We start from the raw sequence: 14752 nt of genomic DNA on the forward strand, positions 1-14752 counted from the left end.
CAGGGACTGCGTCTATAACATTAGTGATAATCATATTAGATTAGACGGGACTGCGTCTATAACATTAGTGATAATCATATTAGATTAGACTAGACTTTATTTTCTTTTTCTTTATCTTTCCTTTTTCTAATATTTTACATTTAGAGATAAATAATTTTATTCTTGTTTTTCTTTACCTTCTGCATTTTTATTAAAACGCAAAAAAAATAATAATATTATTTCATTTCTTCTTCTTTACTATGTTTCATATTTTATTTTTACATGAGAAGAGCTAATCTTTCAGGACAACTTCTACCGTTCAATCCAGAGATTGATAGGACCTTCTTGAGAAGAAGAAACCTTCAAAAAGCATTTCAAATAGTACAAGAATCTTTAGAGATGGCTGATAAATTGTTGAAGGATTATGTAGCACCTTATGCACGAGGAGTTCGGTCTAGCATCACTCGACCGCCAATTGAAGCTAAAAATTTTGAAATCAAGCCTACAGTAATTCACATGGTTCAGCAGAATCAATTTGGAGGAGGACCGCACGATGATCCAAACCACCACTTAGAGCTTTTCTACGAGATCTGTGGTACCATGAAAGTGAACGGAGTCCCTCCAGAATCAGTAAGGTTATGGATCTTCAGATTCTCCCTGAAAGACAGGGCCAAGCAGTGGCTAAATTCCCTTCCAGCAAACATCATTACATCCTGGGAGCAGTGTGAGCAGAAATTCCTAGACAAATTATATCCACCAAGCAAAACTGCTCATATGAGGAATTTGATTGCAAGCTTCAAACATATAGACTCAGAATCATTATTTGTAGCCTGGGACAGGTTCAAAAGTATGGTGAGACAGTGCCCCCATCTGAGAAATGGTTGGTTCTACACACCTTTTACAATGGAATCAGCTATCACATGAAGGTATCCCTCGATTCTACAGTAGGAGGAGCACTGATGAATAAGAGCCTTGATGAAGCTGAAGAGATCATAGAGAATGTGACACAGAATCACTATCAGTGGACATCAAAAAGAGCTGGTGGTTCTTTCTCAGGGAATCCAATAAACGCGTCAGGAAAATTTGACGTAGATGCAGTCACTCTCATGTCTGCAAAGCTAGATGCTCTGACCAAGAAGTTTGAGTCCATGGGAAACAACAACAACACGGCCAATGCGATAGTTTGTGTTTGCGAAACTTGCAGAAGTATGGATCATGCTCAAGATACTTGCCCCCTAGGGCTAATACAAGCACAAATAAACCAACTTGAGCAGTGTGATGCGATAGTCAGCTACAACCAAAGGTAAAACAATCCATACTCCAACACATATAATCCAGGTTGGAGGAATCACCCAAACTTCTCATACCGGAACAATTAGGACCAAGGGCCAACAAAACAAAGCTATCAACCTGGACAACAGAGCTACTCACCTGGGTAGCAGGGCTACTCATCTGGACAATAGACTTTTCAACAGCAACCTTCACAATTGTCCAGAATTGAAAAGATGCTTGAAGAAGTTCTCTAAGAGCAAAAAGAGATGAAAAATGAGATCAAGCTGTTAACTCAAAGAATGAAAAATTCTGAGAAACATCAAAAGATGCAAGACAGCCAAATATCCCAGATAGCCTAGTCCATCTCAAGAGCACAGGGAACATTTCCAAGGAAGCCAGATATAAACCCAGTGGAACACTGCAACTACATCGAGCTGAGGAGCGGATGAACTGTGGGAGACCCCAAATCATTACTCAGAAAGGACCTGACTCAGAGGAAGAGCCCTCTCCTCTAATGCCCAATTAGACCCTGAACATGGATGGAGAGGAGGTTATTAAGAAAGTTGAAGGAACTTTTCAAATTCCCTCACAAAGTCAGACGATTCCTTTCCCTTAGAAACTGATAACATCCCAGAAGGATGAAGAGTTCAACCGATTCCTAAAGAAGATTAAGGAAATTTACGTAGAAGTATCACTAATAGATGCACTGCACCAAATGCCGAAGTTCGCAAAGTTCTTAAAGGGTATTTTATCTAGCAGGAGGCAGAAGAGCGACTTCGAGACCGTAGCATTAACATAGAATTGTAGCGCTCTACTTATGACAAATATTCCACCAAAACTTTAGGATTTAGGAAGTTTTTTCATACCGTGCAAAATTAATTCTGAACTCATACAGAAAGCTTTCTACGACTTGGGGGCCAGCGTTAGCCTACTTTTGTACTCTTAATGTAAGAAGCTAGGACTCCAGAACATTAAACTGACTACTATGGCACTGTAATTAGCTGACCATTCATGTAGATACCCAATGGGAATAGTGGAAGACGTGCCAGTAGAAGTGAGTGGATATATCATTCCCACAGATTTCATTATCTTGGATATGGAGAAGGATCCCAAGATACCGATCATCCTTGGAAGACCATTCCTTGCCACAGCTGGAGCCATCATTGATGTGAAAAGTCACAAGTTATCCTTGGAGACCGGCAAAGAAAAGATTGAATTTGATTTATCTGATTCCTCCATCTGCGACCCCTCTTCTCAGGTAAATTCTAACAAGATTAACTTACATAAAGTCGAGGAGTGTAGTTTCCATGAGAGTTCCCCTCCAGCAAGTAATAAGAAATACATTTGTCCTGTACAAGCGAAACTAAAGGCGCTGACTGGAGCATTAACCCTAGGAGGAGAGTCGTGCTTCCACGGGTTTAGTCCACATTAGCTGAAATGGGGTCAAGCTAAAGATCTAAAACAAGCGCTTCTTGGGAGGCAACCCAAGGGTTTTCATTTTAGTTTATCATTCCGTTTATCATTTTATTTCTTTAGTAAGTTCGAGTCGAGTACTTTTATTATTTCTTTATTTTTAGGTATTCATTTTCAGGATGTGCAGAGCCTCCATGAGCTGGCTGTGAGCATATCATGGGCGTGGGGGCGTTAGAGGAACTAAAATGGAGAAAGGAGAGTCACCGTGAGCTTAAAGGAGTCGACCGTGTGACCCCACACGGTTGTGCGAAGCCAATAGAGGGATGAAGGCCACGGGCCGTGCAACCTTGCATGGTCGTGTGGCCTATGCAAAGAAAATAAGAACACGGGGCGTGCTAATTGGCATGGCCGTGCGAGACCGCTAGAAAGGGAGAAGACTCAGGCCTTACCAATTGGCACGACCGTGCGACATATGCAGAGAATAAGGAGGAATGGGTCGTGCCAATTGGCATGACCGTGTGACCTTGGCCGAGGGGAGAAAAGAGGAGGTTGTGCCAATCTACACGACCGTGCAGAATCCCACCTAACCCGGCCGTGTCTATAAGACACGGTCGTGCGCCTACCCGTGTGCACCGCCTACTCCTCCAAAATCCCTAATTTCCATCTTTTTCTCTCCCAAAAAGCCTTCTCCTCCCCACTACACCTCATCAAACCCTAATTCCCACCTCTAGAGCTCATTTTTGCTTAGATCTACATCTAGATCTAACACTTCTTCAAGCCACAAATCCGGAAAGAGAGAAGAAACTTCCCTATTTTTCCTTTCATCTCCTCCTCTTCCATCCTCAAGACTCATCTCCACAAGAAATTCCTCAAAACACGCCATGTCGCATATCTTGAAGAGACTTTGTTCAGGAAGCGGTGGATCTGGCGAAGGAGATGCACCGGGAGGCGACAAAGGCAAAGGGAAGACGTCTTTTTCAAAAGGCAAAGGGAAAAAGGGTGGTATGCGGCGAAGGTAACGAAAACGAGTTCAATATTATTTTTAGAAATCATGAACAAAAAACTAGATATGATATCCTTGTCACTAGAAAAATTATATACACTAAGTATGTGGATCCCATTACTATGGATATGCTAGGAATTAGGGATGATGTAGATTGGATGATTAGTTCTTTAGATTGGAATGATATTATGTACGCTCATACGCCGACTTACCCCCGCCTAGTCCTTGAATTTTTTTTAAGCTCGATTGTTGTTAAATTTTCTTCTGAGGATGACTACGTAGGGGTCATAACTTTTAGGATGATGAATAAAGAAATTCGGTGGACTTTTAGTGATTTCAATAATTATTTTGGTTTAGCGATTGGTGGTGATAGTGGATTTGATGATGAAATAAGATGGAATGAATTTTGGACATCAATAACCGGATCAAAAGACCCTTATGAACCCTCTAGAGCCAAGGCATCCCGCATGCAAAACCCGACCTTTAGATACCTTCACTGAGTGATGAGCAAAACAATCTTTGGTCGAGGAGAGAGTGATAGGGTGGTTAAAAAGATAGAACTCTATTATCTTTGGACGATGTTGAATAATGTCGATTTTGATTCCGGATTTCTTTTTTGCAAACTTTGTTGAGGGCAGCTAAGGCATCTTCGGGGATGATAGTGTTTGGTGGATTGATCACCCAAATAGCATTCAATCTAGGTTGTGTGCTTGATGGATTAGACGTGATTCATGGTAATGACAAGATCGATATCGATTCTTTTCTTGCTATGAAGATGATTTATCGGGATGAGAATGAGTTTGCCTTCCCTAGGAACAATGGTTTTCCATTACTCATTCCTTGCCCTGAGCGCAGTTCGCGACCCCGTGAACTGGGTGATTACTGATTTACACCCCGAGACTGTACCCTCCATTATAGAGGAAACCGAGTACCACCAAGAGCCCTCGTCATCAGGATTCCCATAGCCTTCTGGACATCCGGAACCTCCTAGGTACTCTTTTGCATATGGCACAGGACCCTCTAGGTTTGATTTTTCTAACTTTCGTGCCTCTTTAGACTCCCTTCATGAGAAGTAAAATACCCAACAACGATTATTAGAGGGTCACTTCAAGTTATCTGATGACCAGTTTAGGGAGATACAGGATCATTTTCAGTTTACTAGGGACTTCCATAGTCAGGTGATAGGGTTCATTCAGGATTAAGATGTTGACCAGGAAAGAATGAGAAATTTTATGGATGATATGGATATCACTAGACAACAAGTAAATCCCCTTTATCAATATCATCAACACCTTGGTCATCTTTCTGGTATGCGTAGATTTCCCCTAGGCACACATCGGGGACCCCCTTATCCCCTAGCCCCGCCACCGTATTGATTTCATCAGGATGATGAAAAGTCTAAGTCTGGGGGGGTGTTGTGTCTTTCTGCACAAACTGAGTCGAGTCGAGTTTTCTTTTCTTTTTGCATTTTATTTTGTTTTGCATATTTTATTAGTCTGTTTTGTTTATTCACATTTTACTAGTTTCATATTTTTATTTGCATCTCATTTGCACTTTGCTTTATTTATTCGCACTTTATGAGATTCATATTTCTAGTTTTGAGGCATATTTGAGAACATCAAACCTTCTACTTTTTCTGCTACTTGTCTGATAGCAAAATGACTAGCATTTTCTTAGTTTATGTGTTGTCAAGATAGTGCTAGTATGTTTGGTGTATCTCCTTTCTCTATCTCTAGTAGCATGAAATAAGCTAAGTATTGTACGGAGTTTGGTATAAGTTTTGGCCTAACCTTAAGGATCTTATTTACACTACACTTAAGTACTTAAACTTGAATAGTAGAAATATTTTGGAATAGTTATGATTCATCCAAATTATTTAGTACTTTTGTTCTCATGGTGATTTCTTATTTACATTTTGGTTACTGGATGACCTCGGATCATGGAAGCTCATTTGGAAAAATCTAAATTCCAACATATGCATCCCGCATGTGTGATTAGTGCTACACCATAGCACCAAAAAATATAAAAAAAAATGAATAAGGGATAAAAAATAGTTGTTGTGAGTGGAAACTAATAATTCACCCATTTGAGACCGAGTTAGGTTACTGGGGAAATGAATGTTATTTTCTCTTGATCCCGAGAAGTATCCTTTGAGACTTTGTGTAATTTAAGAAAAATGAACCAAGTGTGTGGCAGGTAAGTGCCTATCACCGGGAATATTAGGAACTCAATTGTATGATGACTTAACTAGGACAAAAAATTGAAACTTGAAGAGTTTGAGCTACTTATTGCACCGAGCACAAAGAACTTATGCTTAGGCCATACTTAGGTAACTCCACAATCATGCTTCTCAATGAAACTAGTTGATAGAGTTAGGCGAATGCACTAGGGATTATAAAGCACTACCAGGCGCTCATGAACATAGTTTGTAGCGTTTTGCTTGAGGACAAGCAAAGGTTCAAGTCTGGGGGTGTGATGTGAGTAAATATTATGATCGTTTATGTATGTTTAACGTAAATTCACTTACTTTATACGTATATATTCCTTGCATGATCACCTCTTTTATCATGTATTCATCATATATACTCTTTTGTTCGGATATCTACTCTTTATTTGGTTTTGTGTTGACATGGACAACTTTTAGAGTGAAAACGATGATTGTCAACACACCAGAACAAAGCAGAGAGCACGACTGTACAACCTTGCACGGCCGTGTGGCTAATCCAGAGAGGGATCAGAGCACGGTCGTGCAACCCTGCACGACCGTGCCTCATAACTAGCAACCAAGCAAGGAACGACCGTGCAACCCTGCACGGTTGTGCCCTCCCATGACCGTAACCATGCAGTACATGGTCATGCAACCTTGCACGGCCGTGTCCCAGGAGCTGAGCCCGGAGTTCACACTGTCATGCCAATTGGCATGGCCGTGCAGCGCAGCCAGAGACAATGAAGGGCACGGTCGTGCCATCCTTACACGGTCGTGCCGCCGCAATCGTGCCCTTCCTTATAAAGGGGTTTTAACCCTTTTCCTCAAGGGGAGAGAGCCGGGAAGTGAGCCGTCAATAGGAGAATCACTTTGGTGCTGTTCCACGCAGTCCAGGACATCGGTCCAGCGATCGTCACCACATCAACTCCAAAAGCAAAGGGTTGGATCCGAAGATCACTCGTCGTCGTTGGATAAGCATACTTCTTCTTTCTCTCTTCGTGTTTGAGAATTGTATGTTTAAATACACCATGTCTTTGGGTTTTCTCCGACGTCTATGGAGTAGAGTCCTAGTTCTAGGATGAGGGAGTAATTGTGGATTGATTTTGATGTAAGACTCGTATTATGTTTATATTCATTGGATGATTTTGCTTGCTTTGTTTCAACTTCTCGATCTCTATATCGTGTTGATTGATTGTGTAGGAATTGTCAACCTCATAGAGGGAATATCTTAGATTGTACACTCGAGGGGCCCTAGTGACATGGGTAACCCATTCACGGACATCTAGGGTACTTCCTTGAAAGGAGAGGCGACTGCTCCACAAGGAAGTAAAAGACCAAACTAAGCTCCTTAATTCTATCCTTGATAACATCAATTAGAGTTGTGTCCTTGTGATCTACCAAGGCACCCTAGTGATAGGAGTTAACCGTAATAGGATTTCATAGGGATCGTCTTTGTTTGGTGCTTAAGGATAGTTGCTTTATCTTCCGGTGAATGCATGCTGATAGACAATGAGTATAGAATAGTATGTGATACATCAATACCACCACAATGAAATAGAACTCCTAGAACTCTTCATAAACCAAGTTGATTACTTCTCGTTGCTAGTTCTCGTTTCCGCTTCTCAATCTCTCTTCTTAGATTACTTACAACCATCGATAGTGTAGCTAATCCTAAGTGTGTCATCACTAGTGTTTATAACCAGTTCTCGTGGGATCGATAATCTTTATTACTGATGATGAATCCGTGCACTTGCGAAACCATAATAGAAGTATAGTGGAGTAAGTCTCAGTAAGCTTTGTCAGGTGACAATTAAGTGTGACAGTTGCAAAAAGCGCCCAAATGTCACCATGACCCAACATATGAGGTAAATGGTGAATATGATTCGGGAGCTAAAGACTGCTGGTCTATGTTAACTAATGAATAAGATGTTTAAGCAGCTATCTCTTCGCTTCCTGATGATGAATATAATTTGACACATTGAAGGTATCAAATCGTTCACTGATTTCTCATGCCATGTTGAACTGGATGCGGAGACAATAGAATCTGCAAGGATATCTGGTCAAGTTTTTGTAGTTGAAGGTTCTAGATCCAAGAACAAGAAAATAAGGTTTAAGAAAGGAAAGGGAAAGGGAAAAGAAGCTGGTGATGTTGTTGGGCAAGACCAAATCAAGAAGAAATGAAATAAATATAGACAAAATCTAAGAGCAAGCTGACTTGCTATAACTGTGGCAAACAGGGCTATTTTACTAAGGATTGTATTAGGCCGAAAAAGGTAAATCCATCTTTATCTTATTTCCATGAGCATTATGTTGGGTCACTTCGGAGCTAGAGGGAGGGGGGTGGTGGTGAATTGCTAGCCTCACTCGTTCGCTTGCTTCATATAATCAAAGTCAAACTCTCCAATGCTAACACGTAGATTTACTTGGTATCCACCTCAAGAAGAGGTGACTAATCCAAGGATCCACACACTAAGCACACCTCCACTAAGAAAATAACTCCTTCTCAGAATAACTGAAGGTGGAGAAACCTCATACAACAGTCATACAACAAGATACAACTCAAAGCAAAAAGTAAATATAGAAATACAAAAGAAAATCTCTTCTTGCTTGATCTTGTGTAGTTTAAGGATGCCTCTTAACTCTTGGAAGTGCAACAACACTTGTCTCAGGAATGTTTCAAGATCTTGCGGTGATAAGTGTGAAGAGCTGGAGAGAATCGGAGTAAAAGACTTGTCTCATTTGAATTTGTTGTCGCCTTTATATCTTCATTTCTAGGGCTCCCAATCTATTGGGCTTGCTCCCAATCGATTGCCACGTCAGATCATAGTGATCCTAGACATCCAAAGCCTACATCCTGTGCAACGGTCATATCTCAATCGATTAGGGAGGCTTTGATCGATCAATCGATCAATTCAGAGTGCCTCTGTGCTCTCATAGATAAACCCTGAATCGATTGACCGATCATTCAGGATGCCTCGTAATCTCGAGAGAAAACAAGCCCCAATCATTGACCGATTGATTGGAGTATCCCAATCGATCGGTCGATCGATTAGGGAGCATATTGTGCTCTTCACAAGTAATCTCCAATCTATCGCCTGATCGATTGGCCTAGCCTCAATCAATCGGTTGATCGATTGGGCTGTCCTTTCTCATGAAGTTCTCCTAATCGATCAACTGATCAATTGGGATCTGGTTTAATTGATCAGCTAATCGATTGACCAACCCTAACTTGACTAACTCAAGTGTAAGGTCCTAAACCCAACATCCGGGCAACCGTGACCTGTTAGGACTCGCTCGTGCCTAGCATCTGGTCAACCTTGACTTGTTGAGACTTCCTAACTAAGTGTCTAGTCAATCCTTTGATTCACTTGGACTTTTCTAGCCATGTCAAGTGTTCGATCAACCTTGACCCACTTTGACTTACCGTCTCATGTCAAGTGTTTGGTATTCCGTGACCCACTTGGACTTCTAAACACCATGTGTCTAGTTAGTCACCCCGTATCCACCTAGATTTCCACATGCCTGACTTCACTCATCATGACTTTCTTACTACCTAACTTCACTCACTAGGCTTTTAACCTGGCTTCACTCACCAAAATTTCTCATTTGCCTAGTTTCACTCACTAGGTCTTTCACTTGGCTTCACCCCTTAGGATTTTCCAATTGCCTAGCTTCACTCACTAGGACTTTCCATCTGCCTGGCTTCACTCACTAGGACATTCCAACTGCCTAGCTCACTCACTAAGATTTTCATTTGCCTAGCTTTACTCACCAGGACTTTCCAACTGCCTAGCTTCACTCACTAAGACTTTCCATCTGTCTGGCTTACTCACCAGGACTTTTCAACTACCTAGCTTCACTCACTAGGACTCTCCATCTACCTGGCTTCACTCACTAGGACTTTCCATTTGCCTGACTTCACTCACCAGGACTTCCCAACTGCCTAGCTTCACTCACTAGGACTTTCCATTTGTCTGGCTTCACTCACCAGGACTTACCCCACCAAGTGTCCGATCAACACTGACCCACTTAGTTTTTCAGAATCTGCCAACCTCCGCATTTGACTTGTCCTTGCCTAACTTCTAGTTAGGACTTTCCAATCAAGTATCCAGTTAATTTTTACCTACCTGACTATTTTTCACACCAAACTGGTTAAACATTGACCAGAGGAGAATTGCTTCAACAATTTCCTCCAATGGACGATTGCACTTGCAATCTTCATACATTGTCAAACATCAAAACTCAAGCTTGAGTCAACTCAAACTTAGTCAAACTGGTCAATCTTGACCTAGAAAAATTACACCAACACATTATGTTACAAGTTCAGTGTTGTTTGTTGATTTTTATCCTTTATGGATTATAGATTCAGGAGCAAGGAACCATGTAGCTCGTGATCGAGCTACATATGTGGAGTATTGTTGGGTACTGAGTGGCAATAAAAGGATATATGTGGGAAACAATGCAAGAATTGAAGTCAAAGGAATTGACACACTACAAGAAAAACCCTCATAGACATCGGTGGAACAACAATGATTTTAAGCAAAAACCGATGTCATTGAGTATTTTACACCGATTTTTTCAAAAATCGGTGTCTATGAGCGCAGATTTTAGCTCATAGACATCGGTTTTTTAGCCGATGTCTATGAGCACCTTTTTTTTGTTAATAGACATCGGTTTTAACAACGATTTTTAAAACCCGGTGTTAATGAACCAAAATAAAATAATTTAATTTTCCCACCGATACTTAACCAAAATTTACAACACTTCACTCTTCCCCCCAAACCTAAACCTATATTGTGCCGTCCACTATATACCGTCCACTATATACCCAGCGGCCTGTGGGAAACCCTTGTACAATCTTCTCGATCCTTCTCAATCCGTTCCTGTCTTCCATGGGCGACGGCATAAAGGGAATGATCACCCCCCTCGGATCCCTTTTCTCCCCCGAGGAGGCGCGGAAGGCCGCACAATGGGTGGAGGGAGCTGTCGTCCAATGTCGTAGCGAGCTCCGGCGTCTCCAGGGCTTCGTCTCCGAGAATTCTGCCCTTATATCCCTTGTTCGCTCCCTTCCAAATGAGCTCTCTCACGAAATCATGGCAAGAGAAATTCGCTTACCTTTCCTTCTTTTCTTACTATCTAAACCCCCTCTCTCCCTGCTAAAATTCCAACTCCTATCATTGTCTCCCTTGTAAAATCTGATAGGTTCCTTTTGGAGGTGCGACTTTCTTCCCTGGCCGCCTTATCCATACCAACGAGTTTCTAGTATATAAATTGCTCATTTCGTTGAGAATACCGTTTGTTTCTAGCACGATTGAATCTTTTTGGCATGGGGAATGATTTCGTGGACTTAGGTATTGTTAGGAGATGGATATTATGCAGAGAGGACTGCGAAGCAGACTATGGATATTTTGCATAGGAGGGGCAAGGCAATGGAAGCCCAGGTTGAGGCTTTGAAGGCGACGATGTTGGATCTTGAGGCCGAGGCTAAGTTCTTCAATTCCACAACGGAAGAGGCTATTGTAAGTGCTTCGACATAATGAGTTTACTCCACTATCAATCCAATGATAATTGTTGTTTGTACGATTGGGGTTTGCTTCTAAGCATTACACAATAGGGTAGACGTGTTTACAAAATAAACATGCTAATATTGCTGGTTATTGCCTATTTGTTTCTCACCTCATTTTCTTTATTGAGGATTTTTTCAAAAGCTACTGGTGATAGTTCTTCTTGTTCAGCACAAAATATTTAACCTCTCAATGATGACTCTATTCTCTACCGACTACCACTAACATTTTTATGATAAGAACACTCAGTTGAATATCTACATATGCTATATTCATGAATGATAAACTGTATCTGTAGTGATACATATTCAATATAGTATAAGGTGCGATATAACATTTTCTCATAACTTGTAGATTATTGTTTTTTGTATGGCAACTGCTAATATAGCTAAGATTCATGCTCATTATTTATCTTTTAGATAGGGTTTCTGAGAAAGAAAAATAATGCTCATAATCAAGAGGACTTATCATTAGGGATGGTAATGAATGAGCTGTGTTGATACCAGCAAAATCATTCTCGAGATTGTTTATAAATCTTATAATTAGCTTCAATCTGAGATCAAAAATTAATGTTGAATTTTTTTAATTAAAAAAATGGCTTTAGCAACCTTTTTTATCTACCTTAACTAGATCCAAGCTAGTAGTTCTCTTTAAGCTAAATCACAGCTATATCAAATTTTGATATCTTTTAATATTTCAGTGTGTAAATAAATACGTAAGAGAAAGTGAAGGAAAAACGAATAGCTTATAAGAAATTATATATTTGTAAGAATGAAGAAAACTTAAAAAAATATACAATAGTCAAGAAAGAAGCTAAGAAAGTGGTGAGTGAAGCAAAAAATGAAACTTTTGAACGGTTATATCAAAAATTGGATACAAAAGAAGGGGAAAGAGACATTTATAGAATAGCTAAAGTGAGAGAAAGAAAAACAAGAGATCTTAGTCAAATAAAATGTATTAAAGATGAATGTAATAGAGTATTAGTAAGTGATGGAGAAATAAAAGAGCGGTGGAAGAGGTATTTTCATTAACTTTTTAATGAAGGTTTAAGAGACCAACTTAACTTAGGTAATTTAATTAGGTCAAATGAGCATCGAAATTTTAATTTTTATCGTAGAATTCAAACTTCAGAAGTAAAACAAACTTTAAATGAGATGCACAATGGAAAAGCCGTTGGACCAGATGATATTCCGATAGAGGTGTGGAAGTGCTTAGGGAAACAAGGTATTGAATGACTTACAAAATTATTTAACATGATATTGAAAACGAAAAAAATGCCTGATCAATGGAGGATAAGTACTCTAGTTCCCTTATATAAGAATAAGGGAGACGTACAAAATTGTGCAAACTATAGGAGTATTAAACTAATGAGTCATACTATGAAACTTTGGGAAAAAGTAATAGAAAAAAGATTAAGGAAGGAGACCACAGTGACAGAAAATCAATTTGGGTTTATGCCTGGAAGGTCGACAATAGAAGCTATACATCTTCTTAGACAATTAATTGAAAAATATCGGGAGCAAAAACAAGATCTACACATGGTATTCGTTGACTTAGAAAAAGCGTATGATAGAGTCCCAAGAGAAATTATATGGCGAATTTTAGAAAAGAGAGGTGTTAGCGTAACATATATTGAACTAATTAAGGATATGTACGAGGATGTAACGACCAGAGTAAAGACTTCAGGCGGAGTAACTGAAGCATTTCCAATAAAGATAGGGTTACATCAAGGATCAGCTCTAAGTCCCTATCTTTTTACACTAATTATGGATGAACTCACTGCGCACATTCAAGACACAGTACCGTGGTCCATGTTGTTTGCAGATGATATTATTTTGGTAGATGAGACACGTGAAGGAGTAAATGTTAAGCTGGAATCTTGGAGGGAAACACTAGAAGGGAAAGGTTTTAAGCTTAGTAGATTAAAGACAGAATATATGGAATTTAAGTTTAGCAATATTAGAAGTAATGAAACAATTGTTAAGATAGGAGAGGACGAGTTGCCTGAAACCGAGCGATTTAAATATTTAGGATCATTTTTACAAAATGATGGAGGGATTGAGAGAGATGTCTTACATAGAATACAAGCAGGATGGGTGAAATGGAGGGGAGCGTCGAGTGTTTTATGTGACCGTAAAGTACCTCTTAAACTTAAAGGTAAGTTCTATAAAATCGTAGTTAGACCTGCTATGTTATATAGAGCTGAATGTTGGGCTATGACTCGAGCACACGAGCAGAAGATGAGAGTTGCAGAGATGAGGATGTTAAGGTGGATGTGTGGACATACGAAGATGGACAAAATAAGAAATGAGAGCATTAGAGAGAAAGTTGGAGTTGCATCTATTGAGGGAAAACTCCGAGAGACACATTTAAGATGGTACAGACATGTACTTAGACGACCAATAAATGCTCCAGTTAGGCAATGTGAAACTATGATAAATATGCATATCAAACGAGGAAGAGGAAGACCAAAAAAGACTTGGTTAGCAACAATAAAACAAGATAAAATTTATTTAAATATAGATGATGATATAATAGGAGATAGAGCTCAATGGCGTAAAAGGATTCATACAGCCGACCCCACTTAGTGGGAAAAGGTTTGATTGTTGTTGTTGTTGTTGTTGTTGTAGTGTGTAAATAAATAAATATCTATCAATAAAATATCTTAGTTTATCTACTTCGTTATAGGCTTTATGTTGGTGAGTAGCTACAAGTGGGGTCATGTGCATGCATTTTATAATGCCCTTGTCACATGGACCAACAACGGCTATAGGTGATATCGATGGAATTATTCTGGTAGAAAGTGGATCTCATTCCATGTATTAGGGTCAGAATCCATTTGGATTCTGATAACCCATAATCCAACTCATGTGTAATTGCTAGTCTATCTTTAAGAACTAGTGAGGCCTTGTTAATTGGCAGGATGTAGTATCAAATTTATCTCAACAGTTAGTATACTTTGTAACCTTGACCGTTTACTGAAAACTTTTGCCATTCCTTTCACACATCAAATAATATTGGATGCACAATCTTTGTTAGTATCAAAGAAAGGTTTGTGAATTTAGCCAGAAAATGTTATGGTGATCTCAAATGGCACGTCTTCTTTAGTATAGGGTTGTGCTTATAGTTGATCAGCGTCTTCTGTTTTTGCAACATACTACGCCCTTTGTATATTGTTGCTCCTTGCTTTACTGAATTCTTTATCAAACCTTCACTTTCCTTGATGGTTGCTTGCCTCCTAATTGAAGGGGAAGCACTGACAAAACTGTTATTTAAGCTATTGTTTGTAGAACGGCCAGAGCTTGTGTTTGGTCT

At 39.8% G+C, this 14752-nt stretch overlaps 1 protein-coding gene across 1 annotated transcript; it reads left to right on the plus strand.

The window, feature by feature from the left end:
• Positions 1–10765: 10765 nt before the first annotated feature.
• Positions 10766–11410, plus strand: LOC121995024 (unconventional prefoldin RPB5 interactor-like). Its single transcript, XM_042548878.1, has 3 exons — positions 10766–10969; positions 11076–11135; positions 11225–11410. Exons 1-3 carry the CDS (start codon positions 10766–10768, stop codon positions 11408–11410), a joined length of 450 nt encoding a protein of 149 aa, XP_042404812.1.
• Positions 11411–14752: the final 3342 nt, after the last annotated feature.

The sequence above is a fragment of the Zingiber officinale genome, chromosome 6A (assembly GCF_018446385.1).
Source record: "Zingiber officinale cultivar Zhangliang chromosome 6A, Zo_v1.1, whole genome shotgun sequence".
NCBI classification, from domain to species: domain Eukaryota; kingdom Viridiplantae; phylum Streptophyta; class Magnoliopsida; order Zingiberales; family Zingiberaceae; genus Zingiber; species Zingiber officinale.